The sequence below is a fragment of the Saccopteryx leptura genome, chromosome 2, assembly GCF_036850995.1.
Source record: "Saccopteryx leptura isolate mSacLep1 chromosome 2, mSacLep1_pri_phased_curated, whole genome shotgun sequence".
Classification (NCBI taxonomy): Eukaryota; Metazoa; Chordata; class Mammalia; order Chiroptera; family Emballonuridae; genus Saccopteryx; species Saccopteryx leptura.
Window position 1 is genome coordinate 96770895 of NC_089504.1, and position 14332 is coordinate 96785226.

The 14332-nt window shown below is 51.8% G+C and overlaps 1 protein-coding gene across 1 annotated transcript in view; it reads right to left on the reverse strand.

Moving 5' to 3' along the window:
* The window catches only part of PHF2 (PHD finger protein 2), a 92407-nt gene that overhangs the window by 41513 nt on the left and 36562 nt on the right, over positions 1–14332 (reverse strand). The window contains exon 2 of the mRNA XM_066368349.1: positions 1902–1987. Within this exon, the coding sequence (XP_066224446.1) occupies positions 1902–1987 (86 nt within the window). The remainder of the gene's footprint in view (positions 1–1901; positions 1988–14332) is intronic.

Sequence of the window (14332 nt, forward strand, 5' to 3'; positions counted from 1 at the left end):
CCATGCTATGCCTGCTGCAAACCCCACGCAGGGGAGGGGAGGAGGCCGGCCTAGAGCCTCGAGGGCCTCCAGCACAGCCCATAGTTTGGGGCTCCCCTGGAGACAGTGACATTGAGGGGCCTCTTGTCCCCAGGGGCCTTACTGTGAAGGGTGTGACTGAGTTGATGTGGCAAAAACTAATGCGAATGTCACAGACAGGCTCAGACAGATCACAGACTAGTTTTAAATAGAGAATGATGGGCAATCTGAGTACACACTGGTGGAAGGTGCTAGAACCTTACCTTTGTCCCTGGTAGCATATGACCACCAATAACGTTAGACAAGCAGAGCAAAAATGCATGCATACACACACACATGAACACACACAGACACTTATGGACACACATGCAAACACTCGTGTACACACAACATGTACCTGCATACCCTCACATACGTGCACGCACACATGCACATATGCGCACAAACACACATGTACATATGCACAACCAGAGAGGGGCTGCTGGGTCCCACCAGGCTGCCGTCCCTGCACCCAAACACCTATACTTGACTTTAAGTGGCAGTAACAGGCCACTGTGGACAACTGGACCTCCGTCCAAACCCAGGAGCACAGGAACAGGGGCTGGGTGAAACAGGTGCACGTACCCCCAACAGCAGGCAAGCTGTCATCATCAGGACAGGGTGCTTCTGAGGACATGCAGGGCGATGGAGAAACTGCACTGTGCACACACCAGTGCCCACCTCACACCCCGCTGTAACCCAGTCCCAGCCCCATTCATGCAGCCCCGAACCGCACAGAGGGGGCTCCATCCTTCCCGAGCCCCCTAAGACTGTGCCTCCCAGGACACTGGGCTCTGCTGAGGGGTCTGGAGGAGTCTCTGATCCAGCCCTGCTTTGTCCCTGGATCCCTGCCCCCACGGTCACGCAGTAGAACCCCAAGTCCCTACCCCATTCATCTCTCCCAGGCCTGAGGTTTCCCAGTGACCCAGGAGGTGCCATGAATGCCACCAGGTGGTTAACCCACAGGGTGGTCGTCACCCTCCTGTATCTGCTGAGTACAGGACAAGATGAATGACCACGTAGTTAGAGCAGACGCCAGTGCTGTCAAGTACTCAGGGTATGAGGGTAAGTTAGAAACTGCAGACTTTCTGGCCTCAGGATGGCAGGTCGTGACCTGTCAATAGCCAAGGCCAGTGTCCACCAGCCCACACCTTCTGTGAGCAGCCCCCAGGCTGGAAACCAGAGGCCACGTTAACACCCCCCATGCCATCTGTCTTGCCCCCAGGCCAGTCCCTCCCATTTTCCCTGCACACCAGAGCACCCCACCCTCAGTGAGTTCAGCCTTGGAACTCACCTCTCAGCTGTGACATGGATACCTTGGAGCCATCCTGGATAAGCCTGCACGTTGGGGATCCCCCAAAGGAACCCCCACACCCCCAAAAGACCAGAGGAAGAGGGGGGATAAAACCCTTGGGGTGGGCAAACAGCAGGAAATGGCCTAAGATTCCCTGCAGGGGTGGAGAAAGGAGAACTATCAGATTCCCATGATACCAATTTTAAGACCTCGGCATGGAGGCTGGTCAGCTGGGCAGGGCTGAGCTGAGCAGCCCCCTGGACGGCCCTGAATCATGCCCCTGTCTCAGACGAGCTTGGTGCCTGCAGGTGCTGGAGTTTACAGCCCCTACTGAGGCCTCTGAGAGCCAACGGAGTATCTGCACAGTGGCTGTGAGTGCAGGAGCCAATCAGGAAGGGCAGCAGTGGGCCCGACAAGGCCATAAGGGGTGGTAAAGGATGCCAGAGGTGGTCCCCAAGCACCAGGCTGTGACCACCAGGGAGTTTTACCCCAACAAGCCATACTGGGAATCGATCAGACCCAAAAGGCAGCTGCGTGGTGCAGTACTTACAAGTGGACTTCCCGTGGGTTTTCTCACAGTTGGGGCAGTGGTATATGTCGATATCTGGGGCCTCCTCCTCTTCTACTCCAACACAGCTGAAATGCAGGAAACAGACATCACTGGTGTTCAACAACACCATGAGCACTTCCCCCGCAAAGCTCCCGGGCAGCTCTTGCTCACCTCTAGGAAGGGCCAGGGCAGTGTGAGCGCAGATGGGGTAGAGTGTGTGGGGGGGTCAGTGGCCCACAGGAACAAGTCAGAGGATAAGGAGGCAGGAGGGTAGGCGGGGCAAGAAAGGCCTAACCACTGCACAACCAGGAGAGGGGAGGGACCAGATGGTCCAGCAGGCCTGAACCTGTGAAAACTGTCACTGTCCTGTCACCACAGAGCTCAGGGAGGCTAAGGGGGTCACTTCACTGGAGGCAGCTGAGAGCCATGGGCAGGGTCCCTCTGGAACCCCTGGGGGACACGGCCACCAATCTCCCAGGAGGCAGCACCATCATGCTGGAACAACTGGATATCAAAAGATTAAAGCTTGAACTCCTTTCTTACACCATATATAAAAATTAACTGACAATGGAATAACAATCTCAAGGAATAACAATCTCAATATGAGAGCTAAAACTACAGAAGTCTTAGAAGAAAACAGAGGGAAATCTTCATAGCCTTGGATTTGATCATGGATTCCTAGATATGATGCCAAAAGCATTAGCAAAAACAACAAAATAAATTGGATATAATTAAAATTTAAAACTTTTATACATTATAGGATACTATCAAGAAAGTGAAAAGACAACAGAAGAAAAAATTTTCAAATCATATGCTTGATAAGGATCTAGCATCCAGAATACATAAAAAAATCTATAACACTCAATAACAAAATAAACAAACAAACCAATTAAAAAATAGTCAAAGGACTTGAATAGGTATTTCCCCCAAAATGAGATACACTTGGCTAACAAGGTTGTGCAAAAATATTCAACATCCTTAGTCATCTGCATGCCACTGAAATGCAAGTCAAATTGATGACATACCACCTTATAATTTTATTTATTTATTATTCAGTGAGAGGAGGGGAGGCAGAGAGACAGACTCCTACATGTGCCCCACTGGGATCCACCCGGCAAACCCACTACAGGGTGATGCTCTGCCCATCTGGGGCATTGTTCCATTGCTTAGCAACTGAGCTCTTCTTACTGTCTGAGGTGGATGGAGGCCATGGAGCCATCCTCAGTGCCTGGGGCCAACTTGCTCCAGTTGAACCATGGCTACAGGAGGGAGGGGAGTGGGGAAGAGAGACAGAGAGAGAAAGAGAGAGAGAGAAGAAAGATGGGGAGGGTTGGAGAAGCAAATGGGCGCTTCTCCTGTGTGCCCTGACCAGGAATCGAACCGGCACATCCACATGTCAAGCCAACGCTCTACCACTGAGCCAATCATACAGAGCTGGATGGCTATAATTTTAAAAAAGAAAAAACAAAATAGGAAAATAACAAAGTTCTGGGAAGGATGTGGAGAAATTAGAACCCTCTTAACATGGCTGGTACAAATGTAACATGGTGTGGTTTCTATGAAAACAGTATTGTGGTTTATCAAAAAGTTAAAGACAGGATTAGCATGTGACCCAGCAATTCCACTTGTAGGCACATACCCAAAAGAACTGAGAACAGGTACTCAAACAAATCCTTTTACACAAACGTCATAGCAGCATTAGTCACAATACCCAAAAGATGAAAGCAAGCCAAACGTCCATCAACTGATAAATGGATAAACTAACTATGGTGTATCCATTCAAGGGAGTATTATTCAACCTTAAAAAGGAATGGAAGATGGCCTGACCAGGCGGTGGCACAGTGGATAGAGCATCGGACTGGGAGACGGAGCACAGGCTCACTGGCTTGAGTGTGGGCTCATAGACATGACCCCATGGTCGCTGGCTTGAACCCAAAGGTCGCTGTCTTGAAGCCCAAGGTCACTGGCTTGAGCCCAAGGTCACTGGCTTGAGCAAGGGGTCACTCTCTCTGCTGTAGCCCCGCCTCCCCAGTCAAGGCACATATGAAAAGGCAATCAACGACAATAAGGAGCTGTAACAAAGAATTGATGCTTCTCATCTCTCTCCCTTCCTGTCTGTCCCTATCTGTCCCTCTCTCTGACTCTGTCTCTATAAAAAAAAAAAAAAAGAAAAAAAGAAAAGAAATGGAGAGTGATCAGATACTATGACATGGATGAACTTAAAAAAAAAAATTACAAGTGAAAGAAGCCAGACATGAAAGGCTATATCTTGTATGACCCTAATTATATGAAATGCCCATATTAGACAGAAGACTGACTGGTGGTACTGGGGGTGAGGGGTTGAGGGGAAAGGGCAGGGACTGTTTAGTGGTCATGAGGTCACCTTTGGGATGAAATGTTTTAGAACTAGATAGAGAAGATGGTTGCACAACACTCTGAAATGTCCTGAAATATTCACTTTAAATGGTTGATTTTATGTTACATGAATTTTATCTCGATGATAACAAAAACAAAACAAAACCCTGACCTTGTAAGAGTGACACTACCCCGTTACCAGCACGAGTCCCATTATTGCTAATGCTGGCTGACCGCTCAGTCTGGATTGGGCAGCAGCAAGTGCTCTAAATGTCTTATTTTGGAAGAACCCTGCCACAATGGGGATGATTAGTGCTAGCCATGTTGTACAATGAGGAAACTGAAGCACGAGAAGTTAGATGTCTGCCTAGACCCAAAGGTTTCCTCACTGTTCAGTGAGACAGCCCTCCCCTCATGCCAGGCCCTGGTCCCACACTAAACAGACAGGACCCGTTGCAGGCCACCAAGGCAGAATGCTACCTGTGCAGCTGCCACACCCCGCAGTTCTGGGGACAGACCCTGCAGCCCAGAAAGACCTCGGCACACGTTTTTAAAGTCATGAAGTTCACTCCACCTCAGAACACACCCTGAAATAAAGAAAGCGGTCTGAAGTGTCAACTCTTCACTGAAGAATACAGGGAAGCTGGACGTAAGGATGTGTTTGCCCTCACGACGCAAGTTACTTTCTAGACAAACACAGAAAATCGGAGAAGACATCAGAGAGAACACTGATAGATTGAAAGTGCTCCAAATCATGAACACAAACTTTCAAGGGCAAGATATAAAAAACATTTACAAGAAATACAGTGAAGTGTTCCTACCCTTCTTCCTCGCGGAAGATTAGGGCACAGTCAGACAGAACAGGCACCCGACAATTGCCGGAAAGAGACGTCCCTTACCAACCCACTGAAGGTGCAGTAAAATCACACCGTATCAGTTTCACCTGACAAATTTATCACAACCAAACACCCCATCTTAGCGAAGGCACACGAGGAAGGCAATGGCAGCCAGACCACTGGTGGTCTGTCTCCACAGCACTGACGTGGGCTGGCCGGCCTGAGTCTGCTCATCCGTCAAATGGCCTCACGATACGAGTGACCACACTGGGACGGAGGTGGCTGAGGCCGAGCAGTGCACAGCTGCGCATTCGGTAAGCTCGCACTGCCCACACGCACCGGGGGCCATGGGCTGGAGTGAGAGGCAGAGCAGAGCCCTGCACCTGGTCAGGACCGGCCAGGAACAGAAGCTGGATCCAGAATCCACACCCCATGTCCATGGCCAAATTCTACACACCTGTACACACCTCAAGTCTGCACCCTGAATCCACACCCTGGGTCCACACCCAGCAGTGGCTCTAGGCTGTCTTCTCACTGGCAGCTCCTAGAACAGACACTCAGGACAGCCTACCTCCCTGGTGGGTCTGCCTCTGTCCCAGTAGGGGCCACACATACCCATGGCTAACCTGTACCTGTGTCTGCCCCGACCACAGGAGTGCTGGGGGCCTGCAAGGAGAGCAGCAGTCTCTCCCACCAGGCTCTCAGTGCCAACCCCCAAAGACTGCATGGGGGTTGACTTCCAGGTCAATCAAAACAAAGGATATCAACATACCTTAAAATACAACCCCCCCAGTGGGTAGTCCTCAGCCCTGGTTACCAGGACAGGCTCCCCAAGCACCACTGTTGCCCTGAAACCCACTGTGTTTTGGAAGGTAGAGGGGACCAGCCCACGTGACAGGTGAGAAGCTGAGTCCCAGAGGTCATGACCGTGAGCATGCTGACACCCCACCCCCTGGGGCTCCCTCTTCACATCACCATTCACTGACAGTGTAGGTCTCTCCTGGACAGGATGGTAGCCCAGGACTGAGAGGGAAAGTAACAGGCAGCGATGGTAGGTCCCTCGTTCTGCCCCGAACAACTTGGAGCCACCTTTCACCTGAAAGATGCTCAGGGCCTGGGCCACAGGAAGGGGCTGAGGGGCTGCAGCAGGGGTTCCCCACCAGGGGGTTGGATGTGGGGGCTCAGCACGCCTGGCCTGGCCTACTCAAATTACCATGTCTGCAGCAGGGTGACTGAGGCCTTGCGTGCCCCTGGCCCCAGGTGGTGTGTGTGCCGGGGCTGTGTGGACAAAGGCAGTTCTGGGTGAGGGCCTGGGTGTGCCAAGGAGCAGGGAGGATGGTCCTCACAGCACCAAGCCCACCCTCCTGGGAAGCAGGCCTAGAGCCCGCCCCATGCTCCAGCCCCAGCAGGGGTTACAAGTTACCTCCTGAAGGTCCAGGTACATATGAAAGGTGAGGGGTGCCAGCTAGCTAGCTACATCTGTGTCCCCAAGATCACCACATCTGCACAAGGCAGTCCAGACCCAAGATGGGCCCAAATGGAGACTGTCACCTAGGTGGTTATGCAAAGCCAAGGGCTAGAGGCCAGGGAAGGCAGGAAGAGGATATGGAGGAAGAGATGGGAAAGGGAGAGAAGGGAGAGAGGGAGAGAGGGAGAAAAGGTGAGAGGGAGAAAGGGAGTGAGGGAGAAAGGGAGTGAGGGAGAAAGGGAGTGAGGGAAAAGAGAGAGGGAGAAAAGGGAGAGAGGCGGAGGCAGAGGGAGGGAGAGAGGGAGAGAGGGAGAAAGGGGGAAGGGGAGAGGCGGAGAGAGGAAGAAAAGGAGAAAAGGAGAGAGGGAAAAAGGGAGAGGAGAGAGAGGAGAGAAGGAGAGAGGGGGAGAGAGCTACGAGCCCAGGCACTGAACTCAGGGCAGAGGGGAAAAGACCAGGAGCTGAGGGAGGTACTATGAGGCCACAAGAGAGGACGGGAGAGGAAAAAACCATCAGCTATCGGTTCTAAAACAGAACAATTACAACCTCAATGGCTCTGACACCTCAGCAAAGAGACACAGCCAATGAACTGCAGTGGCCCCATCAGCTGCAGGCCTTCCTGGAATATAGGAGCTTCAGGGGCCAAATCCAGGCCGCCCATCCCCAGCGACCTGATGGAAGGCTGTGGTCAGTAGGTAGGGGCACAGGTCACGGGTGCCACCTAAGATACCTCCTAAGATACTCTGCTGGTTCTGCCTGTTCCTCCTGCAGCCAAGAATCCCGATCACTAGCACCCAGGGCCCCAGGGCCCTAGGAGGCTGACTCAAATGAACACATGTTGCTTCCATCAACATGCAGGTCTCCCAAGGACCCAGGGACCGCACTGCCTGTGTGACAGTTGAGGGAAAAGCAGGGACAGAAACCAAGAATGAACCAGGCCCCATGCAGTAAAGGAGAAGTGGAGGCCACCATCTGGCCTAGTGACACGTGTGGGGAGTAGTACATCGCAGCCCAAGCGGGGGCAAGACACTCCAAGTGCATCATGGGCACAGGGGACAAGGCCCCACACACCACGGACTGTGGACCATGAGCTGACAGCTAGGACCCACAGCTCTGAGAGTGTGGCCACACAGTGGCTGAGATAGTCAGGCAAGTGATCAAGCATGTGAAAACCACCGTGTCTTATCACCACGTACGTCACAGCACACACAGTGCAGAGTGCACTGCGTGGCCAGGATACTGACAAACTAACTTTAAAATAAGAAGAATGAAGATCTTTACATACGGACATGGAAAGAAATTCACAACATATCGTGAGGTGGAAAAAACTCAGGGGAAAAAACAGGAGAATGTATATAGTATAATTCCTTTTGATGGAAAACCCAATACAAAGATGTGGGTGGGAGTCACGTGTACGTAAGTGTGTAATGCATGTGGGTATGTGTGCCTGTGCATTTCTGTCTGTGAGCTCATACAGTGAACCCTGCTAAAGGGGCCAGGAGGTGAGAACTAGGGAGGGAGGACACTGCATCTTTAGTGGCACATGACCTTGTGAGGCCGGAGATGGGTTAGATCTCGGTCACCAGTGACCCTGAAACCTGGCCCTGAGTCAACCTCAAACAAGGTTAAAGCTAACTGGCCCTGGCCGGTGGCTCCGTGGATAGATCATCAGCCCAGCATATGGATGTCCCAGGTTTGATTCCCAGTCAGGACACACAGGAGAAGCACCCATCTGCTTCTCCCCTCACACTCTCCTCCTTCTCTCCCTCTTTCCTTCCCACAGCCAGTGGCTTGATTTGTTCAAGCATGGACCTGGGTGCTGAGGATAGCTCTATTGGAGTGCATCAGCCTCAGGTGCTAAAAATAGCTCTGTACCCAAGCATCAGCCATCAATGGGGTTGCTGGGTAGATCTCAGTCAGGGCATATGCGGGAGTGTGCCTCACTGTCTCCCCTCCTCTCATTTAAAAAAGATAATAAATAAATAAAAATAAAAGCTAACTTACTGTCCAGATCCGGGGAAGTAGAAAGATAACAGAATTTTCAAAGGTGGAAGTGGGTGAAGTAGAGGAATGAGTCAACAACAACAACAAAAAAGGCCAAGAAAAAGAAACTGAAGGGGCGGGAGAATGCAGAATTCAGATGCTTGCAAGGCCACAAAAGTTCATCAGAGTTGCCCAAGTAGCCTCTCCACCCTCAGAGAAGGCCTGTTCCTTGTGTGCAACCTGGATCTGCCCCTCAGAGCTGCTATGGTTATGAGACCCTCGCAGCACCAAGGACCAGGACAAGAGAGAACGCAGCATTTCACAGGAATCCCTGCTCTACTCCCTGTTCTGCCCTCCTGTGGGGAGACAGGACAGAATTTCAGGACAGTAGCACCCCCAGGGCACAGGCTCCCATGGTCCTGCCTGGTCTCCCCACATTCCACTGCTTAGCATTTGTGAATCAAGGGAGGAATTATGTCCTGACTCCACAATTAGATCGCATCATGTTTTTTCTAATGTTGTTGTCAAGGGTGTTGATTTAATGTAAACCACAACTTCTGTAACCCTGTTCTGACGTTCATTTTTTTCTTTTGTTACAGGAGGAGCCTCACAAAAAGGAAGTGGCCCCTTTCAATCCCCGAGTAGACGGGTAGAGCCTCCCTTCATGTGGCTGGCCCTGCAGCACCAGTGGGAGGCCCCCAGGAGCTCAGTGGTGGCACAGTTGATCTGTACATAATGGTCATGATGGGGACGCAGCTGCAAAGACCAAGTGCTCACCTGCCTGTGGAGAGGGTAACATGGGAGGAGGCTCCCGAAATATAGTTATGTATGCAAGAGCTTTAAAAAGGTTTTTATACTACAGGTCAGTGACTCCCCATCTACAAACCTAGTCTAAGGCAAAAAATAAAAATTCACGCAAGGGCCCTGGCCGGTTGGCTCAGTGGTAGAGCGTCGGCCTGGCGTGCAGAAGTCCCGGGTTTGATTCCTGGCCAGGGCACACAGGAGAAGTGCTCATCTGCTTCTCCACCCCTCCCCCTCTCCTTCCTCTCTGTCTCTCTCTTCCCCTCCCGCAGCTGAGGCTCCACTGGAGTGAAGATGGCCCGGGCGCTGGGGATGGCTCCTCGGCCTCTGCCCCAGGTGCTAGAGTGGCTCTGGTCGCAACAGAGCGATGCCCCTGAGGGGCAGAGCATCGCCCCTGGTGGGCAGAACGCCGCCCATGGTGGGCGTGCCAGGTGGATCCTGGTCGGGCACATGCGGGAGTCTGTCTGACTGTCTCTCCCCGTTTCCGGCTTCAGAAAAATACAGGGGAAAAAAAAATTCACACAAGGTTCATGTGCAAGGTGGGTCAGCCCAAGATTACTTACCTCCAGCCAGGAGATCAGATACCAGTTCATGCTGCGCTCACATGGTGAAATATTATGCATCCATTAAAATGCAGGTAGTATACATTTTTGAGTTTAGATGTTTAAGATCTACAGACACTAAAACTATAACCCTGGTGTAGAGGGACACCCAGAAGGGCTCTGCTGGTGCCATGAAGACACACTCGTTTGCTCTTCACACTTTTCTATACTTTGCTAAGTCACCAAAAAGGGTGTTTGTTCCCTCTGTAACAGGCAGCACAAATTGTGCTTTAGTTTTAAGGCTGGAATGGCCTCTGAGTGTCCCTTCCCAGTTCACTTCTTTCTGTCTTTTTTGGGTGCTGGCACTCCACAAAGAAGCCTCCTAAGCTGGACCTCTGATACTGCCAGGTCCCCATAGGACAAGGCACACAAGTGAGTGGGAAACAGCCAGGAGCACCTGGCTGGCCTGGGGACACATGTGCAGGGGGTGGGGTGCTTGACACAGCCCAGGGATGGCAGGTGACACTGCCCACAGAGAAGGGGCCTCACTCCCTCCTGGAGGTGAGCAGCCTGGGGATTCAGTAGAGCAGTTGCATGAACCATTGGGCTTCCACCTGGCCCCAGGGGGACCTGGCCACAGAGTGATGATAGGGCTTTGGGGGCTAGATGAGGTCTATCTGATGAGCCCAAGATGCTGACTCACGATAAAAAACAGTGTGATTATTGTCAGAAGCCACTACGCTTTGGAGTAACTATTACACAGCCATAGATAACCAGGACTAAGCGGAGGGACTAGATGCCCAGAGGGATGAAAACAGGCTCTGAAATGCAAAGGATAACTGTCCTTCTGGACCCTGCTGGTGGGGCAGGTAAGCTCAAGAAGGGTTGTACGTACAATGTCCAGCATCATATCTGGCACACAACAGGAGCCTTCAAAGGCACTTTACAGCTTGTCATATCCATCATCATCACTACCATCACCATCATCATCACCACCACATCATAACCACCACTACCATCATCACAACCACCACCATCATCACCACCATCATCATAACCACCACTACCATCATCACCACGACCACCATCACCGCCACCAGCATCATCACAACCACCACCATCACCACCACCACCAGCAGCATCATCACCACCATCACCATCACCACCACCACCATCATCACAACCACCACTATCACCACCACCACCATCACAACCACCACCACCATCATCACAACCACCACCATCACCACCACCACCACCACCAGCATCATCACCACCATCACCACCACCACCATCATCACAACCACCATCACCACCACCACCATCACAACCACCACCACCATCATCACAACCACTACCATTATCACCACCACCAAAATCATCATCATTACCACCATTACCATCACCTTCATCAACACCATCACCATCATCATTACCATTACATCATATCACCCCCACCATTATCACCATCACATCATCATCATCATCACCATCAGTCCCATCATCACTTTCCCCTGCTAGGCTGATGAACCATAACATAAGCTATCATTCCTGGCAGCAAGTGGCTGAGAAAGAACAAAATTCCAGATAGAATCACAGAGGTCTGCATGGGAAGAATGTCAACACCCATTCATTCTCTCTTCCCATATGTGCCACCCACACTCCCCTAGGCCTCTGAGGTGAGTGGATCCCCAGCTCAGGCCCTTCCCATCTACAAGGAGACGATCAGCTCGGATCAGCTGAGCCACACCCCAACTTCACCCAAGGTTTTGTCTCTCTGGCCATGGCACATTCTTCGGTGCTTCTCTACACTTCCCTTCAGTAGGATGTAGCATCAGAGAGAAACGAAAGCCATAGGTGGATAGAAGCCAGGGGAATGGAAGCCACGGGCAAGCTGGCTGGAGAGGACCCTGCACTGTCCTCTAGGTCCTCCCTGAGAATGCTGCTCGTGGGAATATGGAGAAGGCCCAGGGGTAGAGTGAGGATAGCAAGTCCCAGAGAGCTGCGTTTCTTTAACTTCTCAATTTATCACAGTCCACAAGATAAACACAAACATCTACAGCTACAACAGAAGCATACATTCATATGGGGCACGTGGGTTTGCTCCTCTCTCCTAGTTCAATAACAAAGCCAGCCAGGCCCTGGCCGATTAGCTCAGTGGTAGAGCATTGGCCTGGCATGTGGAAGTCCTGGGTTCGATTCCTGGTCAGGGCACACAGGAGAAGCACCCATCTGCTTCTCCACCCTTCCCCCCTCTTTTCTCTCTATCTCTCTCTTCCATTCCCACAGCCAAGGCTCCATTGGAGCAAAGTTGGTCCAGGCACTGAGGATGGCTCCATGGCCTCCACCTCAGGTGCTAGAATGGCTCCAGTTGCAACGGAGCAATGCCACAATGCCCTAGATGGGCAGAGCACCACCCCATAGTGGGCATGCCGGTGGATCCCAGTCAGGCACATGCAGGAGTCTGTCTCTCTGCCTCCCTGCTTCTCACTTCCGAAAGAAAAAAAAAAGCCAGTCATGACTATAAACCGATGTTGCTTGTTGTAGCAGAAGGAGGTAGAGGGCAAGGTCCCCGACATCCATCCACATGCCTCTCCGCTGGCTGCCTTGGGGCAGGTGACTCACATCCCTAATCTCAGTCCTTCACCTGGAGAGGGGCACCAAAGGTAGTGTGTGTGTGTGTGGGGGGGGGGTTGGAGATTAACTGGACAAGAAGGGGGGGGGCAGGGAGCCAGCACAGGTCCAAGGGAAGAGCCCTGAGTCAGGCGCAGTGCAGCCCTGAGGCATTTACAAATGGGTGCAAATCGGGCATAGAAAGGACCCAGGCCCTCCCCTGGCACAGAGAGGGACTCGGGCAAAGGCCGACAGGTGACAGTTTTCTGCCTGCTCAATGCTCAATGTCACTGTTGCCTGAGAGGGCTCTCTACACCTAATTTCTATTTTTTAAATTTAAAATTTACAGAAATGTTGACAAATTAGTAGGATGGGTACCTGCGTTTCCCTCACTCACATTCTCTGATGGTTGGTAATTTGCCTCATCCGTTTTATGTCTCTGACCCTCCCCCCCCCCCTTAAATCATCAGCTTGACGTCTCCTAAAACCAGGGCCAGGTGCACTATAACCACAGCATCAAAGTTAACCACCAAGATGTATCCTAACGTCGGTGTTTACAGTCACATTTCCCCAGGTGTCCCAACATTCCTTCCAGCTGTCCTGGACCCAGGATCCTGCATGGCACCGCTGCAGGGTCTCAAGGTTCCTTCAATGGGACAGGCTTTTTGTGTTTGGCAGAGCTGCCTTATGCAGGCTCCTGGCCAGTTGTCCCTAGAGAGACATCCTGGACTGTCCAGCATTCCTACACAACCTCCTTTGGCCTCTGTTTCTGGTGTGGATATCCCAGAAGTGGTGCTGGTGTGGCTCAGACACAGGCCAGCCTGTACCCTGCAGGCACGAAGACTGGAGTCTCCTGGCCAAGGCAAGCCCCTTTCAGGTGATGAAGAAGGGACTCTGTGAGGGGTCACTTTGCTCCTCCCCCACGACCTTTGACCTATGGCCTCAAAGTCTAGAGATGATCCAGCAGCAATTAGTTTTGCCATGGGAGGCTTTTATTTAACAATATGTCCTGGCAATTACACTATCTTGGCAACAGGTCCAGACTGGAGCAGAGAGCTTCTGGAAAGGTTTGGAGTCAGACCCGTTTGAAAACACAAGCCAGGACCAGGAGCTGCTGCAGCAGGGCCCTTGGGGTGCTGGGTGGGGCTGGAGCTGTGCCCCGTCAGCCCCCGAGACCTGGGGCTATAACTCCCTTCTTAGGAGAACACAGAACCTCTTCCAGAAGAGCAGCCCACACACGGAGCCCACGTCCTAGACTCACTCCTCGTTAGCATCCTCGGGCCTCAGCCACAGTCTGTGCCAAGGAGCCAGATTAGCCTTGCTGTCTAGGAATTTACTACTCCGCTGCATTTCTGGACTATTATCTGCTAAAAGAAACCACAGGTGTGACTGGTAGAAACCATGTACTAAGACCTAAGACAAGCCCTCCATCAGTGGGGCGTAGTCACTCACCTTTGGAGCCTGTTGCTCAGCTCTTAGGGAATAGTTCCCCCTGGCTCACCTCCAACATCCTGGAGGCATTAAAACCCCCTGACCTAGAAACCTAAGGGCCGCCTGGTCCCAGAGGAATCATGGAAGTCCTTGATTTCCCATCGGCACACTCACTCCAGTGTAGAACACAATATTGAGCAGAACCCAACCTGTGACCAAACAACAGCTGGAGGGACCAGAGTGGGGACAGCACCCCGGGCACCCAAGTTCCTCATGTCGACTTAGCTGAAACAATGCATTCCTAGGGGCTGCCTTCTTAAAATCTTACTCCTAAACCATCTAAAAGTTACAACCCCCATCTGCAGGTTTGGTTTAGATAGGTGTTTGTGGGAGAGCGGGAAG